We start from the raw sequence: 16,005 nt of genomic DNA on the forward strand, positions 1-16,005 counted from the left end.
GATAACAAAACTGCTTTCCTCTCCCAGCAGGGCACCGGGCTCGTGCTGGGCAGAAGGAAAAACAAATTAGATTTAGAAATTGTTATTATTTGAGCTTAATAGCGTGTCTGAAATCAGCAGTTGGGAGAGCCTGGAGCTGATTAGAAGGCAGCAATGACTTGGGGTGGTGGCTGAGAGCCATGTCCCCGTGCGTGTATCTTCCTGATGGAGTGCTTTGAGCAGGGAGTCAGTGCTGCCCTATGGGGGCAGCTGGTGGGGATAAGAAGGGAACATGGAGGGGACGCGGAGAGGACGAGCCTCTCTCCCTCTCTCAAAGTGCTTTCCGGTCTGTTACTGGCAGCAGCCGTTGCAGCCGTTGCCCGGGGAACAGCAGCTGGATGCAAACAGAAGCGTCAGGCAGAGGGAGAGCCTGATCTGAGCTGGGGCTGCAGGGCTGTGCCGGCCTGCTGGTGCTCAGGGGGAACGTTACCGGGGCTGGAAGGACGCTCCGGGGCCCGTGGGACCCAGCTTCCCACGTGCCCTATCCTCCTGTGGCAAACTGAAGTAAAAATACTCTGGAAGCTTGTTGTACCGAGGCTGGAGATGAGGATGGATAGTTCAAGTGACGTTACACCGAAGGAGATGTCCCCAGATGGACAGATGCACCAGGAGGCAGCAATACTGCCCCAGCAGGTGAGGGCAAGCTGTGCTGGGTGCCTGGACCCCATCCCAGCACTAGGACAGTTTGTCACCAATGTCCCCTGGTGACAGAGTGGGGACCCCACGTTGCAGTATATCCCCTCACTCGGGGACAGGACCCCTGGGGCCGCATCCTGCGGGACCCAGAACAACCCTAGGGGCATTGCTTTGGAGCTGCAAATTGGAGAGCTCAGGTGAGTGGCAATTTCCATTCAGCTCCGCCCTTTTCCTCTTTTGTTATTAAACATTATTATTTATTACTGCTCTGCTTAGGCTCATCCCAGCCATGAGTATTTGCTGAGCACCTGAGCTGCCCCTGAGTTACGTGTGTGATGCGATCCTGATCCTGGGCTGAATGAAACATTACCTGACCTCACCTGCAACCATGGCTACAGTACCCACGCTAAGCTCGCACCATAGAGAAAGCAAGGGGCCCTGTGGGAAGTGGCAAAAACTGATCTGGAGCCACAAGAGAAGGGACTCAGAGCAGGGGAAGCCTCCTTGGATCCCCATGGGATGTTTAATTCATTTATGAGAAGCGGCAGGGTTTTTTTGCATTCATTTTCCTACTGCTCACCAGCCAGCACATTTCTGGGGAGCCTTTTTTGTCTCTCACTCCTGCCCCAGGACACGATCCCCTGTTTTTCACTCCGTTTTGCCATCACACCTTTATCCATCAGTAACTGGTGTGTAGGAAATGGGAAGGGGAACAGCAAAAAGGGCAGCCCCAAGTTTGGGAGCAGCACGGACCCCAACCTCTCTCCCTTCCCAAGGACTCCATGGCTGCTGCCCAGGAAGATGGAGCTCTGGGAGATGCTGCAGCAGGTGCACCTCAGAGGGCTCCTGAAGAGCTGGAGGAGAGCGGCGGTGCTCCCAGCCGGGTGTGGGGTGCACAGCCTGGCCTGCTCTTCGAGGGAGAGAAGCAGAGCTGCCATCCTCTCGTGAGTACCAGCAGGCAGGAGAGCAGTCCTGGGGCACCATGCCCTGCGCCATTACCCCAGGGGATTTGGGGGGATCTTTTCTCTACTACTAAGAACCTCTTGTTCCCACAGAGCCTGTCCTGGGCACTGGGCTACAACAGCAGCCTGGCTGTGCATAGCATGGAGGATGGGGTGCTGCTGTACATCTCTGCCCACACGGTGGTCGTCCACGACATCCTTGGCAACAGGCAGTACCACCTGCAGGTCTGCAGGCCTCTTCCATCCCTGAATGCCTTTCTTCCATGCCTGGACCTGGTGGGGTGGCCATGAGGGTAGCCTGGGGCTGCTCAAAGAGGGGCTGTGGGGAAATGGAAGACTCTTGGGTGAGGAGATGGGCAATCCCACCAGCCGAGCAGATCTGGAGCTCCCAGGTGCTTCTCTCCTCCTTCCCAGGGCCATGTGAATGCCATCTCGTGCCTGTGTGTCAGTGAGGACAGGCGCTGGGTCGCCACTGCTGACCGAGGTCCGGACCCATTGGTCATCGTGTGGGATGCCTTCTCTGGGTGAGCCTCCATGTCCTTCATGGGGACAACACCGGCTGCTTTGCACCCCATACCCACAGACACCTTCCCATCTATACGTTCTGCCAGGAGTGCCCATGAGGGTTTTTCCCTGCAGGATCCCAGTGCACACCATCTTTGACAGCCACACAGGCAGTGGGGTCTGTGCTATCGCCATCTCCCAGGATGCAAAATATTTGGTAACCATCAGTGCTGGCATGGTGCAGGTGAGGACATTTCCTCTTTATATTTCCTTTTTCAAGATTTTTCTTGTAGGTCTGTGTGTTGATGGCTTCTTTCTTGCTAAGCTGTTAGGGGATAGATTGGGATTTCATTAAACTGAATGCTGCAGAGCTGAGAAAGAAGGTCTGATGTTGGGATGAAAGCTTCTAACTCTGCTGTGCTCACATTAAGGCAGCTCCTCACACCGTTTCCTGACATTAAGATGGCCCGCCATGCTGGGCTATCCTGCTCCAGCTTTTTTAGCCCCTTGTGCTCTGCAGCTGGAAGGGCTGGGGCTCACCCAGCCAAGCTGGAAACTCCCAGGAGGCCACAAACATCTGGTTTCCCCCTGTGCCAGAGGGTCTGCGTGTGGAGGTGGACCTGTCCCAGTGAGAGCCCCATGTGTGAGGCAGAGCTGAGCCCTGAGTTTGGCTTCCAGGTGAGGGACTCGGGCACCACGCTTCTCTTGGTGAAAGAATAAGCAGGAAACATCGCTCTGCTTGCCATTAACGTGACTCTCACCCTTTGATTTCAGGATTTTGTCATTTTTAACCCCCAAAATCCCTATGAGTTTGTCAGCAACAGCAAAACCCAGGTGATATTTTATCTGTGGGTGAGTAAGACCACAAAAAGTTCACCTCCTGGTACCCGACATGCTCCCCACCTCTCCCACTTGTGCTGCCATGGGTGTTTGGGTGCCTCGTGGTGGTCACAGCTTATCGGAGAGGAGCAGGAGTGGGGAGATGCATTTCTGTGCACTCTGGCAGATTACAGTAGGCAACTGTCCTCATGTGGATACATGCTCTGCTCTCCCCGCAGGGTGATGCTGGTTTGCAGTACAGCACTCCGCCTTTGACCAAGCAGGTGAGCGCATGGGGAGCCATGGGGCTCTGCAGCAGCCCCATCCCTTCCTGTCCCAAAGCGATGGCCATGTCCCCAGACTGTCCCCTGAGTCTCCTAAGGGAACAAGAAAGATTGCCCGAGATAAGACCAAGAGTGGCCATCTCCCGCATACATCATTTTAAAATAGAATAGGTTGGGTTGGGGGGGAAATTTAAAGCCCATCCAGCTCCAACCTCTGCTATAAGTAGTGTTGCCAGCCACTAGATCTGGTTGCCCACGGCCACATTCAGTCTGGCCTTCTGGGGCTCTACTCCCAGTGGCCATGTGCTGGCAATGGTCCCACCGTGAGACAGGGTGGGAATGTCACACTGAAGGATCAGATGGGAGAACCAGCACCCAGCACTGACCCGCCATTGCTGTCCCCACAGACCTTTGGCAGCGCAGTGGGACACTTCACCCAGTCGGCTTTTCACTTCAACGCCACGCAGGCGCTGACGGGCACCTCAGCTGGGAAGGTAGCGGTGTGGGGTGTGGAAAGAGAGCGGGGACCGGCCAAGGAGCCGCGGGGCAGGCTGCATGGCATGAAGGCCACCAAGCTGGTGCCGATGCAGGAAGAAAGCCTGACAGTGCTGATGGTGCTGGAGAGGTAAGGAGATGACAGTGTCTGTACGGTACAGACCTCGGAAACCTCGAGGCTTGGCCTCCGAGCTGTGCTCGGCCTCCGGGGCTCTGCCGGCAGAGGGAGCAGAACGACGTCCGAGCAGCTCGGGATGGGGCGCAGCGCCCGGCGGCTTCTGCGCTCCTCGAGCTTTTGGGCAAGGGAAGGTCTACAGGGAAGAGATTTCCCTCTGCTCAGTAATTACTTAGGGAGTTACTCATTTTGAGTAAGTGCTTCCCAGGATGTTCTGCAGGTTCACCACACTGTGCGCTCCTCACGGTCAGTTTTTATCTTTCCCATGGGTTGCGCTGGTGGAACAAAGAAGGGATGGACCTGAGCCATTTGGAGAGTGAGTTCTCCCTCCCCATACCGCTGTGCTTCCTTCCTTCCAGCTGCGTAGTGACAGGGGATGTGAGAGGCCAGGTGAAGTTCTACGATGGGCATCTGCGGCTCCTGGCCTGCTGTGACCACAGCAGTATGGGTCCCATTCGGTCCATCTCCTTCTCCAAAGCCCCTCCAGATCCTCACGGTGCATCCTCTACCGGCAGCCAGCCCGTCACTGCTAGGTGAGCATCCCTGTGTAAACCCAGCTCTTCTGCATCTTCCAGCATTGGTCGCAAACTGGGTGTCCCCAGCACATCCCCAACTATGAACTGGGAGCCACATCTCAGTGCCAGAGAAGTGTTAACGTTGGCATGGGGACAGCCAGCTGGGCATGGAGCCGAGCAGCTTGTCACGCAGCTGGTACACCAGGCAGGGCTAATGCTGAGCCCATGGCTCCCACTGAGCCCCTTAATCCCCTGCTTAACCCTCTCCCAGGTGGCTATTTCCAGTTGGATCTTATCACTGCTGGGTGAGATAATCCAGGTGGTGGTGTAGAGACTGCATGGCTTGGGGCAGCACCATAGGGTGCCTGAGGAGCGCTGGAAAGTCTGCAAACCAGATGCTGTGTTGTGGGGCTGCAAACCACATGTCCGTCAGTCCTGCCTGAGGTTCTGCTGGTAGTGTCTATCCGTAGCTGCTCATCTTTTCCAAAGAGCCACGTGGGACAGGTTTCTGGGTCCTCTCCTGATCTTCTGCCAGACTCCAGGCTTCATCCCTGGGTGGGCTGATGGCTGTATGCACTTATTCTGTTGCACATGTGGTCATTCAGATGCCCTCTTTGCCCATCACCAGTCACACAGGACCATCCTTACCACGCTGCAGCTGGCAGGGCTGAATGCACGAACAGGGTCTACTGTCCACACCACAGCTCCCGAGCTGTCCCCAGATCTCCTCCACAGCAACATGGCCAACACAGAGCTCCTGCCATTGGCGACATGTAAAAGGGTTCAGGGAACCCTCGGTCACTCATCTGTCCATCTCACACACCAATAAACTTCAAATGGCAAAAGCTGCCCAGATGTCATTCTTCTTCTGACTTGTGTACTCCAGTAGAAAAGGGAACTGGCTCCAGTGTTTTCCCCTAGAGACTTCCCAGCTCACGAACACAAAGTGCCACCTGTCTTCCAGGTCAAGAAGTCTTTGCATATTGTGTATCACAACATATCATGATCGTCCAGCTAAGCTGCCAAAAAGAGACTGTGTAACATTGCTCAGAGGGATATGAGCCAGCTAGACTGATTCATCTAATTCTGTTTCTCTCACACCAAACAGGAACTTTATCCTTTCAACCTCTGATGCAACAGTGCTCCATGTTGCAACAGATGGGACAGACTTTGAAAAAGTCATGGAAGAGGCCAAGAAAGCAGTGATGGCCATTGCATGCCACCCCCGGCAGGCACAACTCGCTGTGGGCAGTCACTGTGGGCTGCTGAAGGTGTGGGACTACCAGCAGCCCCAGCTCCTCATGAGCAGGATATTCTCCAGGGTTGGCATCCAATGCCTGTCCTATGACCCTGCAGGTATCTTGGAGATGTGATGTCCCCAGGCACCGAGCATGCAGGTGGGAGTGTTTTGGGATTGCTTTCTGCTGGGCTTTGCAGGTTCCTTCCTGGCTGCTGGTTTTACTGATGGGAGTGTGCATGTCCTCGATGCCATTTCCCTGATGTCTTGCTGTGAGGTCTTCAAGTTCTCACGGGGCCCCATAACTCACATCCATTTCTCCCACAACTCCGAGTACCTCGCAACTGCTGTAAGCTTGCTCACTCCTTCCCAAGGTGTACATGTGTATGTGCTGCTCCTGGTGCAGCCCTAGGAGCTGGGAATTGCCATGGAATCATGCTGCATTGACTTCTCCACTCTCATTCCAGGATGAGAAATGTGCAGTGACCGTTTACAAAAGGATTCTGCAAAACAAGCAAATGTGCTGGGAACACCTGGCGGGGCTGCACTCCCACTACAAGCCCATCCGGAGCATCCTGTTTGGGGTCCAGCTGGATGACAGCGAGCCCCGTCTGCTGAGCCTTGGAGAGGACCGGCAGCTGGTACAGCCATGGGAGGAGAGCAGTGGAGCTTTGGGTTTGAAGTGGGGCTGGGGAGGAATATGGAGGGACAGTCAGCCTGTGGATCTGCAGCTCCCCACCAATTCCAGGTTGTTTGTCAGCCTGGCATTAGGGCAGATCTGCAGTTGGGATGATCTGGGTTTGGAGATGCTCACCCTCAACAGCGGCTCTATGTGATTAATCCATCAGGTCCACTGTGATGGCAGGTCACAGTTCTTCCTGGTCTTCCCCCCAGGTTGAATATGACCTGAGCAGCAGCAGCAAGGACCAGCTGGTGGTCCTGCACAGACATCGTGTAGAGCAGGCTGCTGTGCCCCTCTGCTTGGCCTGGTACCCGCAGTTCAGCACCGAGTCCTTCATCCTCACGGCCAACAGTTGCTACAAAATGAAGCTCTACAATGCAACAACCAAAATGTGCAGGTAGAGAGCCTTACTTCTAGGAAGGTCATGGCTGCAGGTGGCCTCAGTCTGCCCATGGACTTGGGATGCAGCAGTCGGACACCAGACGATATGATAGGAGCTCACAGGAGCAGCAAAGAATGATCTCTGAGCACCACATTTCTCTCTTTAGCTCTGGTGTGGTCCCTTCTAGACAGGGATCCTGTCCTGTCCTGGTATTACAAAGCCTTCACACACACCTCACCTCCCCTCATCCACCCATCCTGGTGCACCACGGCCATTCAGACTTGGGAAAATGTTTTGTGAGAACGGGTGACAATGTTGTTTGCCTTTAGAAAGACCCTTCTGGGACCAACCTACGGCTCCCCACTGGAGAAGATGCAAATCCTCCCAGCGAGTGCTACACATCCCCAGAAGCACTACCTGGCATACATCACCAAGGACAAGGTTTGGGGCGCCAACTTTCTGCTGACTGTGTATTTGTGGAGCATTTGGGGCTTGGCTGGGGGGCTGAAGGAAACCTGCTCTTGTAGGGACAAGAGAAATGAACAGCTGCGAAGGATGGAGGCACTTGGAAAGTCCTTGTTTTAGACAAGGCTGGTCACTGAGGGCGTGGTGTTGGTTCAGCCTTCCTGAGGTGCCCCAGCCCTCACCATCTGCTCTTCCCTTACAGGTGGGCCTGCAGATTCTGCCCATTGATGGCAATCCCCACAAGTCCTCAGCCTTCATTTGCCACCCAGATGGCGTCTCTGACCTGGCCGTCTCCTACGATGGGCACTACATCTTTACAGCAGGGGGGAACGACCGCACTGTTCTAAAGTGGAAGGTGAACCTAAAGTGAGTACTACAGAAAGGAGAAGGGAGCCTTGGAGTGGCTTTCCACAGCTGCTTCATGCAGCCAACAATCAGTGGGGAGCTGGCTGACCTAGCTGCTGGTGGCTGTGGTCAGTAAATGAGCACCTATAAAATACTGCAGCCTGGGAAATGCCAAATGCCAAAACACGGAGGGTTTTCTGGTCCTTGTGAGAACCCAGCTGCTGTGATGGGGATTGCCCAGGGTAGAGGATCAGGAGGGAGCGTATGGTACTACAAGTCTGTTCTCCAAATGGGAGAGGCCAGCATTTGTGAGGAAATCCCTGCTGCATTTGAAGGCTGGATTTAGCACAAGCCACTGTAATCCTATAAAGCTTTGTTTACATGAGTAAGAGGACTGCATTAAAGGGAGTAGCTGAGGTGTCCTGGGCTCTGGCTTGTGGTGCCAGAACATGGGCTTCCATTGCTTGGCACATCAGGAAGAGTTGCCTGGTGGGTGCACATTCCAGAAGGGAGCAGCAGCAGCCAATGACCTGAAAACAGCTGTGGTCTCCTATTTTTGCCTTTTGGGGTGCGCTGACCCTGTGAAACACCCCTCATCTTTTTATGAGAAAGGCTCCATAGCTAAGCATGCCCTGATCTCAAAGTAAGATGGTTCTTGCAGGTACTGCTTGCAGAGCTGGAGGGTGCGGAGCTCACTCACCTCTACACGCCACAGCAATGAGACCTGGCTGGGAAGGCAATGGGCTTATTTATTTTTTTTTCCACTTTGTGTGGCTTAAGCAGTCGGGGGTCAGAATAAGCGACGTTTTAAGGAAGGCAATAAAATATAAACGATCCTTCTTTATAATGGTTGGCCAGAGTCCAGGCAACATTGAATTTCTGTGTAATTTGTTTTTGGAGCGGACGTCTTGATGAGCTAATTATCATTTTATTGCTGCTCCCGGCATCTTGTGCATCTCCACTGTGTTTAATACCCAAATAACTTAATTATGAAAAAAGCACGAAGCTAGCAAAAACTGAAGCAGGGCTACGGAGCTGTGCATCAGAGCTGCAACCCTGCCGCAAGCGCTCGGGCTGCTTTAGTTTAATGTAGGCAGCACCTGTGGCACCATCATTTGCTCTCATACTGAGTTATCAGGAAAGAACGTATCAGATTGTGGAGCGGGGAGCTCAGCATTGAGTGGTTTCTTGCAAACACCAAGCCCCAGCGCTCCGCATGCTCAAAATGCTGATCTAGCTAATTCATCTCCCTCAATGTCTCTATAAGGAAGCAGGAAAGCAAAGTGCCAGACACCCAGCTCGAGTCCATGGAAAAGCTGTTGGCTCTCCGCCCTGTGCTCATTCCACTAAACAAGAGGACCATTCAGTAATAATTAATTCCCACACTGTGCTATTGTATGTAAAACCTGGGTATGAAATATGCTGTAGAAGTGCAGGCTGATGATAAAATTGCACGTCGTTCAAAGCTGTGCCTTCCGTCCCTGCATTCTGAGGCCTGGGGATTTTATTTATTTATTGAAAGTGTCTCCAAACAATGACTAGAAAGGGAAATGAGAATTCTCTCCTCGTGTGAACCTTTCCTGCACCACCTTCTCTCTGTGCCAGTGCCTTGGAGGCTGCCGCGTCCCTGGGCGGGGAGGACCTGGTCCCATTCTACAGACTGCTGGAGGGCGGCCAGGACGGTGAATTCTTCAGGGTAACTGCACTCACTGTGATTGCCGTGCTGCAACATCTGCCTGGAGTTTAAGATTCATTTATACAGGCCTGACATTTCTTTATTTTTTGTCCAGATTGTCTTTAACAGCGGTCTCATTGATATGACTGTTAGTAAATCTTAAACGAAGCCTTACCTTCCTCGCTTGTTGGTAGCTGAACTTTACAGTATCTCGTTTGAATCCCTCACAGGAGCTGGAGGATTATTTCTACTATGTGCAGCTGCGCAGCCATGGCATTGATACGCTGGAGACCAGACAGGTGTCAGTGCACATTCCCCTGGAGGAAATTCCTTCTGTAATGAGAGCAATGGGATTTTATCCATCAGAGGAAGAGGTCGGTCCTTTGTTTTTATTGTTGTTACTGAAAAACAAAGAGCAAGAATGATTGCATTTCAGATCTGGTATTAGGATGAAATTATCCTCCCAAAGAGCTGCCAGGCACTGGCATGGGCTGCCCAGGGAGGGATGCAGTGGGGTTGCTGTTCCTGGAAGTGTTCGGGGGACGTGGAGATGTGGCACTGAGGGATATGGTTAGTGGGCATGGTGGGGATGGATTTGGGTTGGACTTGGTGATCTTTGCAGTCTTTTCCAACCTTAAAGATGCTGTGATTTACTGAGTATCCTAGGGCTGGATTCAGACCTTTGTTATACTGGATGGCTTCAGGGAGTATCTGTTGTGCTTTGGTCTGTTTGTGACATTCCAGGAGTGTTTGAACTTCTTCACTTCTTGGTGGGCTGTATGCTGAGGCCATGGCTATTAGGAGTACCACCAGGTCAGGTCTGCATCCTCCATGCAGTACCACTGTGAATGGGAACACTCAGTTCCGTGATTTTGGGTGTTCACAGAGCATCTTTTTCTTGTTCTGTCTTGGGCTGATGAAAGAATAATTTTAGATGGAGCCAGCAGCCTTTATTCCCTTGGAACTTAAAGCTCTTTCATAACTGATAAACTCTGCAGAAGCTCTCTCTGAGCTTGCCTTTCAGGCTGCAGCAGTGGAGCTTCCTATCAAACATTTCTCAAAAGCTTTTCAGCCTCAAATTTTACAGCAGGCAAAGACAAGCGATTTAATAAGGGTTCTGCTGCTTCTCTCTTTGTAGCTGTTTCTACAAGGCTGTTTGCATTGTATACAGACCTAATTTGTAATGTTACAACCTGGCAAAAGGGCAATTAAAGCACATATGAAAAAGAAATAATTACTGAATCTGATGCAAGGAGATTTAAATAACAAGATCCTTGAGGCGCCTACAGCCCTACGATGCACAAGGGGTTCCTGGGGGAAGCAGCACATCACTGTGTTCCCCCCTCCGACTCCCCAGGGATGTTCTTCCAAGCTGGAACTGCTTTGTCCTTGTGTCAGGCTGTGGTGTCGTTCCTTTGCAGTTTGTTAGAAGTTCTCCTTGGCTCATTGCATTTTTGCCTCCTGGGGACAGAGAGAGCTTATTCCTCTGGGAAATGTCTCTGGAAGAATAACTGTTAGCCCTCCACTCAAATCAAAATCACAACGGTATTTCAGGAATGGAAATAAATGCTAAACTGCTGCTAAGTGTAGGCAACCAACAATCTGCTTCCCAAAGCACGCAGGACAGCATTAAAATACAGAAAGTCTGTCTCTCTCTGCTGTTTTAATAAAGGAAAAACAGAAGGGAGAAAAAAGCAGCTTGGACTGAGTAGTGAGGCTTTTGGGAATCAATATTTTTCCTTTGTAGTTCAGTGGGGCTGATATAAAACCTAATCCCAGATCAGCTAGAGCTGACTCAAATTGGCTATTCTCACCTGGCACGGCATTCGCTACAGGAAAAACAGAAAGCTAAGATTTCCCTCTTCCCTGGGCTTCATTCAGTGGAAAAACTTGTGACATGAGGACAAAGGCCCAAGGCTGAATGCAAAGTTCTCCCCAGGGAGGTCTTGCATCAGCTTCCCCTCCCAGGGCAGCACGTTCAGTGCACACCGGCACAGGAAACTATTTGTGTTTGTGCAAGGGGCTGCTCCACTGGGCATGAGCACATGGAGGGCACTGAGCAGAAGTCCAAAGGAAAACCGGGGGCACCAAGCATGGCTGGTGCTTGCCTGCTCACCCAAGAGCAGAGCGAATGACCCAGCTGCTCCTGTTGAGGAGGGTGGAGGATAAGGGGGCACAGTCGCTGGTACCTGCTGGGGTGTGTGGATCCCCTGTGCAGCCTGCTTAGGTCAGGACTCCATGCATGTACTTCTCTAGTGGGCTGGTGTATCTGCTGCTTTGTGGTTTGCTGCCCGTGGTCCCCAGAGTGCAGACACAGCTGCAGCAAGGGTAGAGATGACAGCTGCGAAGTCACGGGGTGCTCTCATCGCTCAGTCCCCGGGGAAGGTTTCTTCCCATCTCACATTAGTAACATGTAACATCCAGGGCAAAATGCTTTTCTGATAGGGACAGAGATAGGCCAGGATTCTGCAGGAATTACGCTGTTGCGTTAATGCAGTTTTGAGCCGAAAGAGCTCACTGATGCTTGCTTAATTCTAGAATAACTCGTTGGCACCACTGAGAACAATCACACACACACAGAGGAAATCCAAAATAACTACTTACCCGTTACCCCCATCGCTGGCTAATATTGTCATAAGAACAAGCACATAACCATTAGCCATGTCCATCCTCAGCTGCTGAGCATTGCAGAGCTGATTGCTGGGCTGTGGCTGTGACAGCTGTGGTACCAGTGCCACAGTACACTGCCATTTGTGGCCTCGGAAACTGCACCGATGCCCTTCGACAAGCAGATGTGTAACAGTCTTCCTTGCCTTCATCTTCAGATTGAAGAAATGATAAATGAAGTAAAATTCAGCGAGTATGTGGATACTGGAGAACAAGTGACAAAAATCAATTTAGGGGATTTTATCAAACTTTATATAAATCATCGGCCTGCATTTGGCTTGTCAATGAAAACAATACGACGAGCATTTCAGGTCCTTGGTTATGACAATGAGAATGGTGACAAAGTTATTGACAGAGGAGACTTGCTGTCGCTGCTTCAGAGCAGGGGTGAGTTATTTCTTTTCTAATATTAGTTTTACGCTTGCTAGTTCTGTCTTCAATTTCAGAATGTATTCACTGCAGCAAAAAATTAATGTGAAACTACGGCTTGGTAACCAGGATAGGCATGGGGAGCCACCTGCCTTAGGATTTGAAATTGAACGATCACGTCTGTTGTCTCAGCTGCACTTCTCTTGCTGCTCTGGAAATCCCTGCTGGCCTGAAGGATTTTGTCTGTCAAATGATGAGCATGGATCTTGGCAAATCATATCTTCCTCCAGTATACCCCATCCAAATTATCATTATCTTCACCAGTCACACAGGCTCCAGAAAGGTCAAAGAAAACTGGAGAAGAGAGGGACAAGAAAGGAAGGATGAAACCGGTCAGTGCTGGACTGAAATCTGGAAAGATGTGTTGGTTTCATTCAGCTGAATCAGAAGGAATGTCATAAAAGTACATATAAACATACTTATGTTTGATGCCAGAGTGGTAAATCATGCACTTCTATTGGCATGCTCCTGCTGTCAAAAACCAGAGTTTTTAGTGCAGCTGAGCACTAAAATGGGTAAAGGGAAGTGCTTCTTTTACTCAGTACATCACCCGGTAATACTTGCCATGAAGCTCTGTGTAAACCAAGGACTGAAGCAATGTGGGAAAGGTTAGTTATTTATATGGATGGTGTGAACATCCATAAATAGATAATTAGATAGGATAGAACAGTTTCATAACAGATCTATAACCTCATGCTTGAGGACACGAGCCAGCCACTAGCTGAGAACAAACGCTGTGTTCAGATCTCCCAGGATATTAGATGAAGATTTTCCTGCTCTATCTGCTTGCTCCTCTGTGCATAAATGGTTGCTGGCATTGGCACAGGGCTACATGGTCCGTGTTTTGTCCTGGGCTAGGGATTCTTCAGTGGGAACAGAAACTCAGGCTCCTGCATACACAAAGTAGCCTCAAGAGCTGTATGCATCAGAGTTCCTCCATTTAATAGACATTTTTGCCCCAAATCCACGCAAGGCACAAGAACCATTTTCCTTGGGACTAACATTTTCCACTGCTGGGATCACACATTTTGATTGGTGAGGTGGTCCACATTTAGAGAACCCAAATCTTCTTCTAAACTATCCTATTTTGTTTGTTCACAGATCTTGCTCAGGTTGCCTTCCAGTTTTTGTGCTAATGACACTGTAACCCAAGGGGCTGGTTTTGTTTTAATGCATACAGGAGAGCATATGATGGAGGACGAGTTGGCACTGTGTTTGACTGCCCTGCTGGGCAGGCATCCAACAGGAGGAAGATCTGACCTGGACATACGTGATCCCTCAGGTATGACATTAGCATTCTGCACTGCACAGAGGCAGGACTGGTTCAGTTCCCAAACAAAATAATTTAAATTGCAAGCCCATTACCCTGTTAGGCCAAGAGCTGTCAAAAACAATCAGGATTGCAAGAACAGATATAGACCTACTGGTTGTCCTTCATCCATGCAACAGTTGTATGGGTGTACCTAAAAATAAATGAACAGCGAAATATAACTGGAACCTGACAGGATTACATTGCTGTTAATCTACTGGCTTGGAACTGGAATTGGAAACACACAGTGGAAGGTTTACATGCCAAAGGCAAAAAGGAATTCTACCGTATGCAAATTACAGCATTGATTTCATCCAGGCAGCAGTACGCATCATAACAGAATGACCACATTTTATGTCCTAGCCTACAGCAGCCTAGGATAGCAAATTACAGTGCTACTTTCATCCAAGTTGCTGGAACTCTTGATAAGAACTGTGCTTTTGTACAACTCACATCCCATTCCCCACCAGCCCAGAGCAGCATATGGTCAGGCTGCTGGCAGCAGGCTGTGGCAGGGAAGGTGCAGCTCCTGCAGGAGCCCTTGCACTGCACACCCACACTGCAGCCCCTGCATGCCTTGGGGACATAGGATCTCATCAGACCAGTGGGGTGTAGAAACTATCTTCTGTCCCTTGACTCTTCTGATGTGTAGGTATCCACTGCAAAGTGAGACAGCCTCACAGATTTGAGTGTTTCCCTGATAATGTGTGAAGTACTAAGCTAGTAAAACAGTACTTCATGATTACTCCATATATCATTAAAAGCATTAAATTCACTTACTGCTACTCATAAACTTTAGTGTTCTGGAATGCCATTTTTACACTGCTCTTGTGTGTTTTGTGTTGTCATTACTGCTTTCCAGGTGCAGCAGTTATGATGGAAGAAGAAATTCCAGAGGAAATCACAGCAGAGAGATTCACTGCCGGCATTCTTGGCCTATCTATTGCTGAGCCAGAAAACAGAAGAGTAAAATGAGATGGATATGAAGACTCAGAATTGTAGCTGCTGTTTTCTACTCCTTTCTAATTTTCAAACTCCTCAAGTACCTGTGAAATGTATGAGTTTCTTAAAAACTGTTACATAGTTTCAGATTATTCAAACTCTAGACCAACCCCCTCATGCCACAAGCCTATGGGATCAAATCGACTTCCCAAATTGTATGTGTTCCTAATACAGCACCCTCTGTCCTGCTACAGCAGAAGGTTTTAATTTGGAAATATCTTTGGAAGCATTTCTGCTGCCAGGGCATGGCCCACACCTCCAGTACCCTCTTCCTCAGAACTGGCCAAAACATGGCCTGGGTACACACGGTGCTTTCCAGAAAGGATCTTTGCAGAAAGTTGCATGAAAGCTTTGTTCTAATCTACCTTAGTTCACTGAGCCTCTGGAGAACATCAGTCTGCAGGGAACAGTGGGTGGCTGTAGGTCATGGCATAGATCACCTCTACCCCTGGCTAAAGCCTTCCTAGAATTCTTTTCAAGTGGGTTTACACCAGATGCAATCTATTTCCATTACGCTAAGGGGGTATTTATTTGTAAAACCCAACAGCAAAAAAAACTACATAAAAGTACTGATTATATACACTGATAAATGTTCTGTGCAAAATGCTTGGATAGGTTAGAACAGATTTGTAATTACACAGACAAAGCTACCAGACTTCAGTAAGGCAAGGAATGCTGTGATATACCTTAAAACCAGGTTTGCATTTTGGCCTTTAAAACTTTGTTTTCCCTTCTGAAAGCAACAGCTCCAATTAGCAGCGTAATACCAATGGGACAGCATCTTACAGTGTTTGTATAAACAGCATAATGAGGCTGACACAAGTTGCCACGGAAAGATCAGTGAAGTGCTGTTGAACACGCTTCCTTCTTTACATCATCCTCAGCATCAATTTGAATAATAATGTGGGCCCTCCAGAAGCATTCCTCTCAGTGGCGATGTTTTTTAAACAGAGATCGCTGCTACGCGCTCTGGAAGTATCTGTGGTTGTGTAATTAGCACAAGCAGTAAGGTGTGTGCTGGTTTATTAGGAGGTCCAGCAGCACAGTGCTCGGTGTACCATGGGTCTGTGATGCCCATCTGGGTCAGGAGGAGACGGTGTATGAGGAATGGCCGAAGGTCTTGGGTCTGTACAGTTTGGAGGGTGTTGAGGAGAGGCCCCATGGCGGCCTGTGGCTCCTCACAGCGGAGCAGAGGGGCAAGCATTCATCTCTCTCTGGTGACCAACGACAGAACCTGAGGGAACAGCATGGAGCTGCGTCAGGAGAGGCTCGCTATCAGGGAAAGGTTCTGTGCCAGAGGGTGGTGGGCACAGGACAGGCTCCCCAGGGCACCTGAACTGCTGGTGTTCTAGGACCATTTGGACAACGCTCTCAGACACAGGG

At 50.2% G+C, this 16,005-nt stretch overlaps 1 protein-coding gene across 15 annotated transcripts; it reads left to right on the forward strand.

The window, feature by feature from the left end:
* On the forward strand, positions 354 to 15,208 carry WDR66 (WD repeat domain 66). Of its 15 annotated transcripts, none has more exons than XM_021413303.1 (24): positions 355 to 672; positions 751 to 872; positions 952 to 1,364; positions 1,452 to 1,619; positions 1,731 to 1,862; positions 2,052 to 2,161; positions 2,277 to 2,385; positions 2,739 to 2,819; positions 2,916 to 2,993; positions 3,200 to 3,244; positions 3,652 to 3,869; positions 4,274 to 4,447; positions 5,538 to 5,785; positions 5,867 to 6,015; positions 6,134 to 6,307; positions 6,561 to 6,745; positions 7,060 to 7,171; positions 7,398 to 7,561; positions 9,146 to 9,236; positions 9,331 to 9,363; positions 9,446 to 9,589; positions 12,041 to 12,269; positions 13,492 to 13,593; positions 14,483 to 15,204. In XM_021413303.1, the coding sequence occupies exons 4-24, from the start codon at positions 1,458 to 1,460 to the stop codon at positions 14,593 to 14,595; spliced, it is 2,853 nt and encodes a 950-aa protein (XP_021268978.1). In that variant the 5' UTR covers positions 355 to 672; positions 751 to 872; positions 952 to 1,364; positions 1,452 to 1,457; the 3' UTR covers positions 14,596 to 15,204. The 15 variants fall into 15 exon arrangements, 11 of the variants coding, with proteins under 11 accessions (XP_021268978.1, XP_021268981.1, XP_021268979.1 ...); XM_021413306.1 differs by having other exon boundaries at positions 795 to 872; XM_021413304.1 differs by lacking the exon at positions 952 to 1,364.

The sequence above is a fragment of the Numida meleagris genome, chromosome 14, assembly GCF_002078875.1.
Source record: "Numida meleagris isolate 19003 breed g44 Domestic line chromosome 14, NumMel1.0, whole genome shotgun sequence".
Classification (NCBI taxonomy): Eukaryota; Metazoa; Chordata; class Aves; order Galliformes; family Numididae; genus Numida; species Numida meleagris.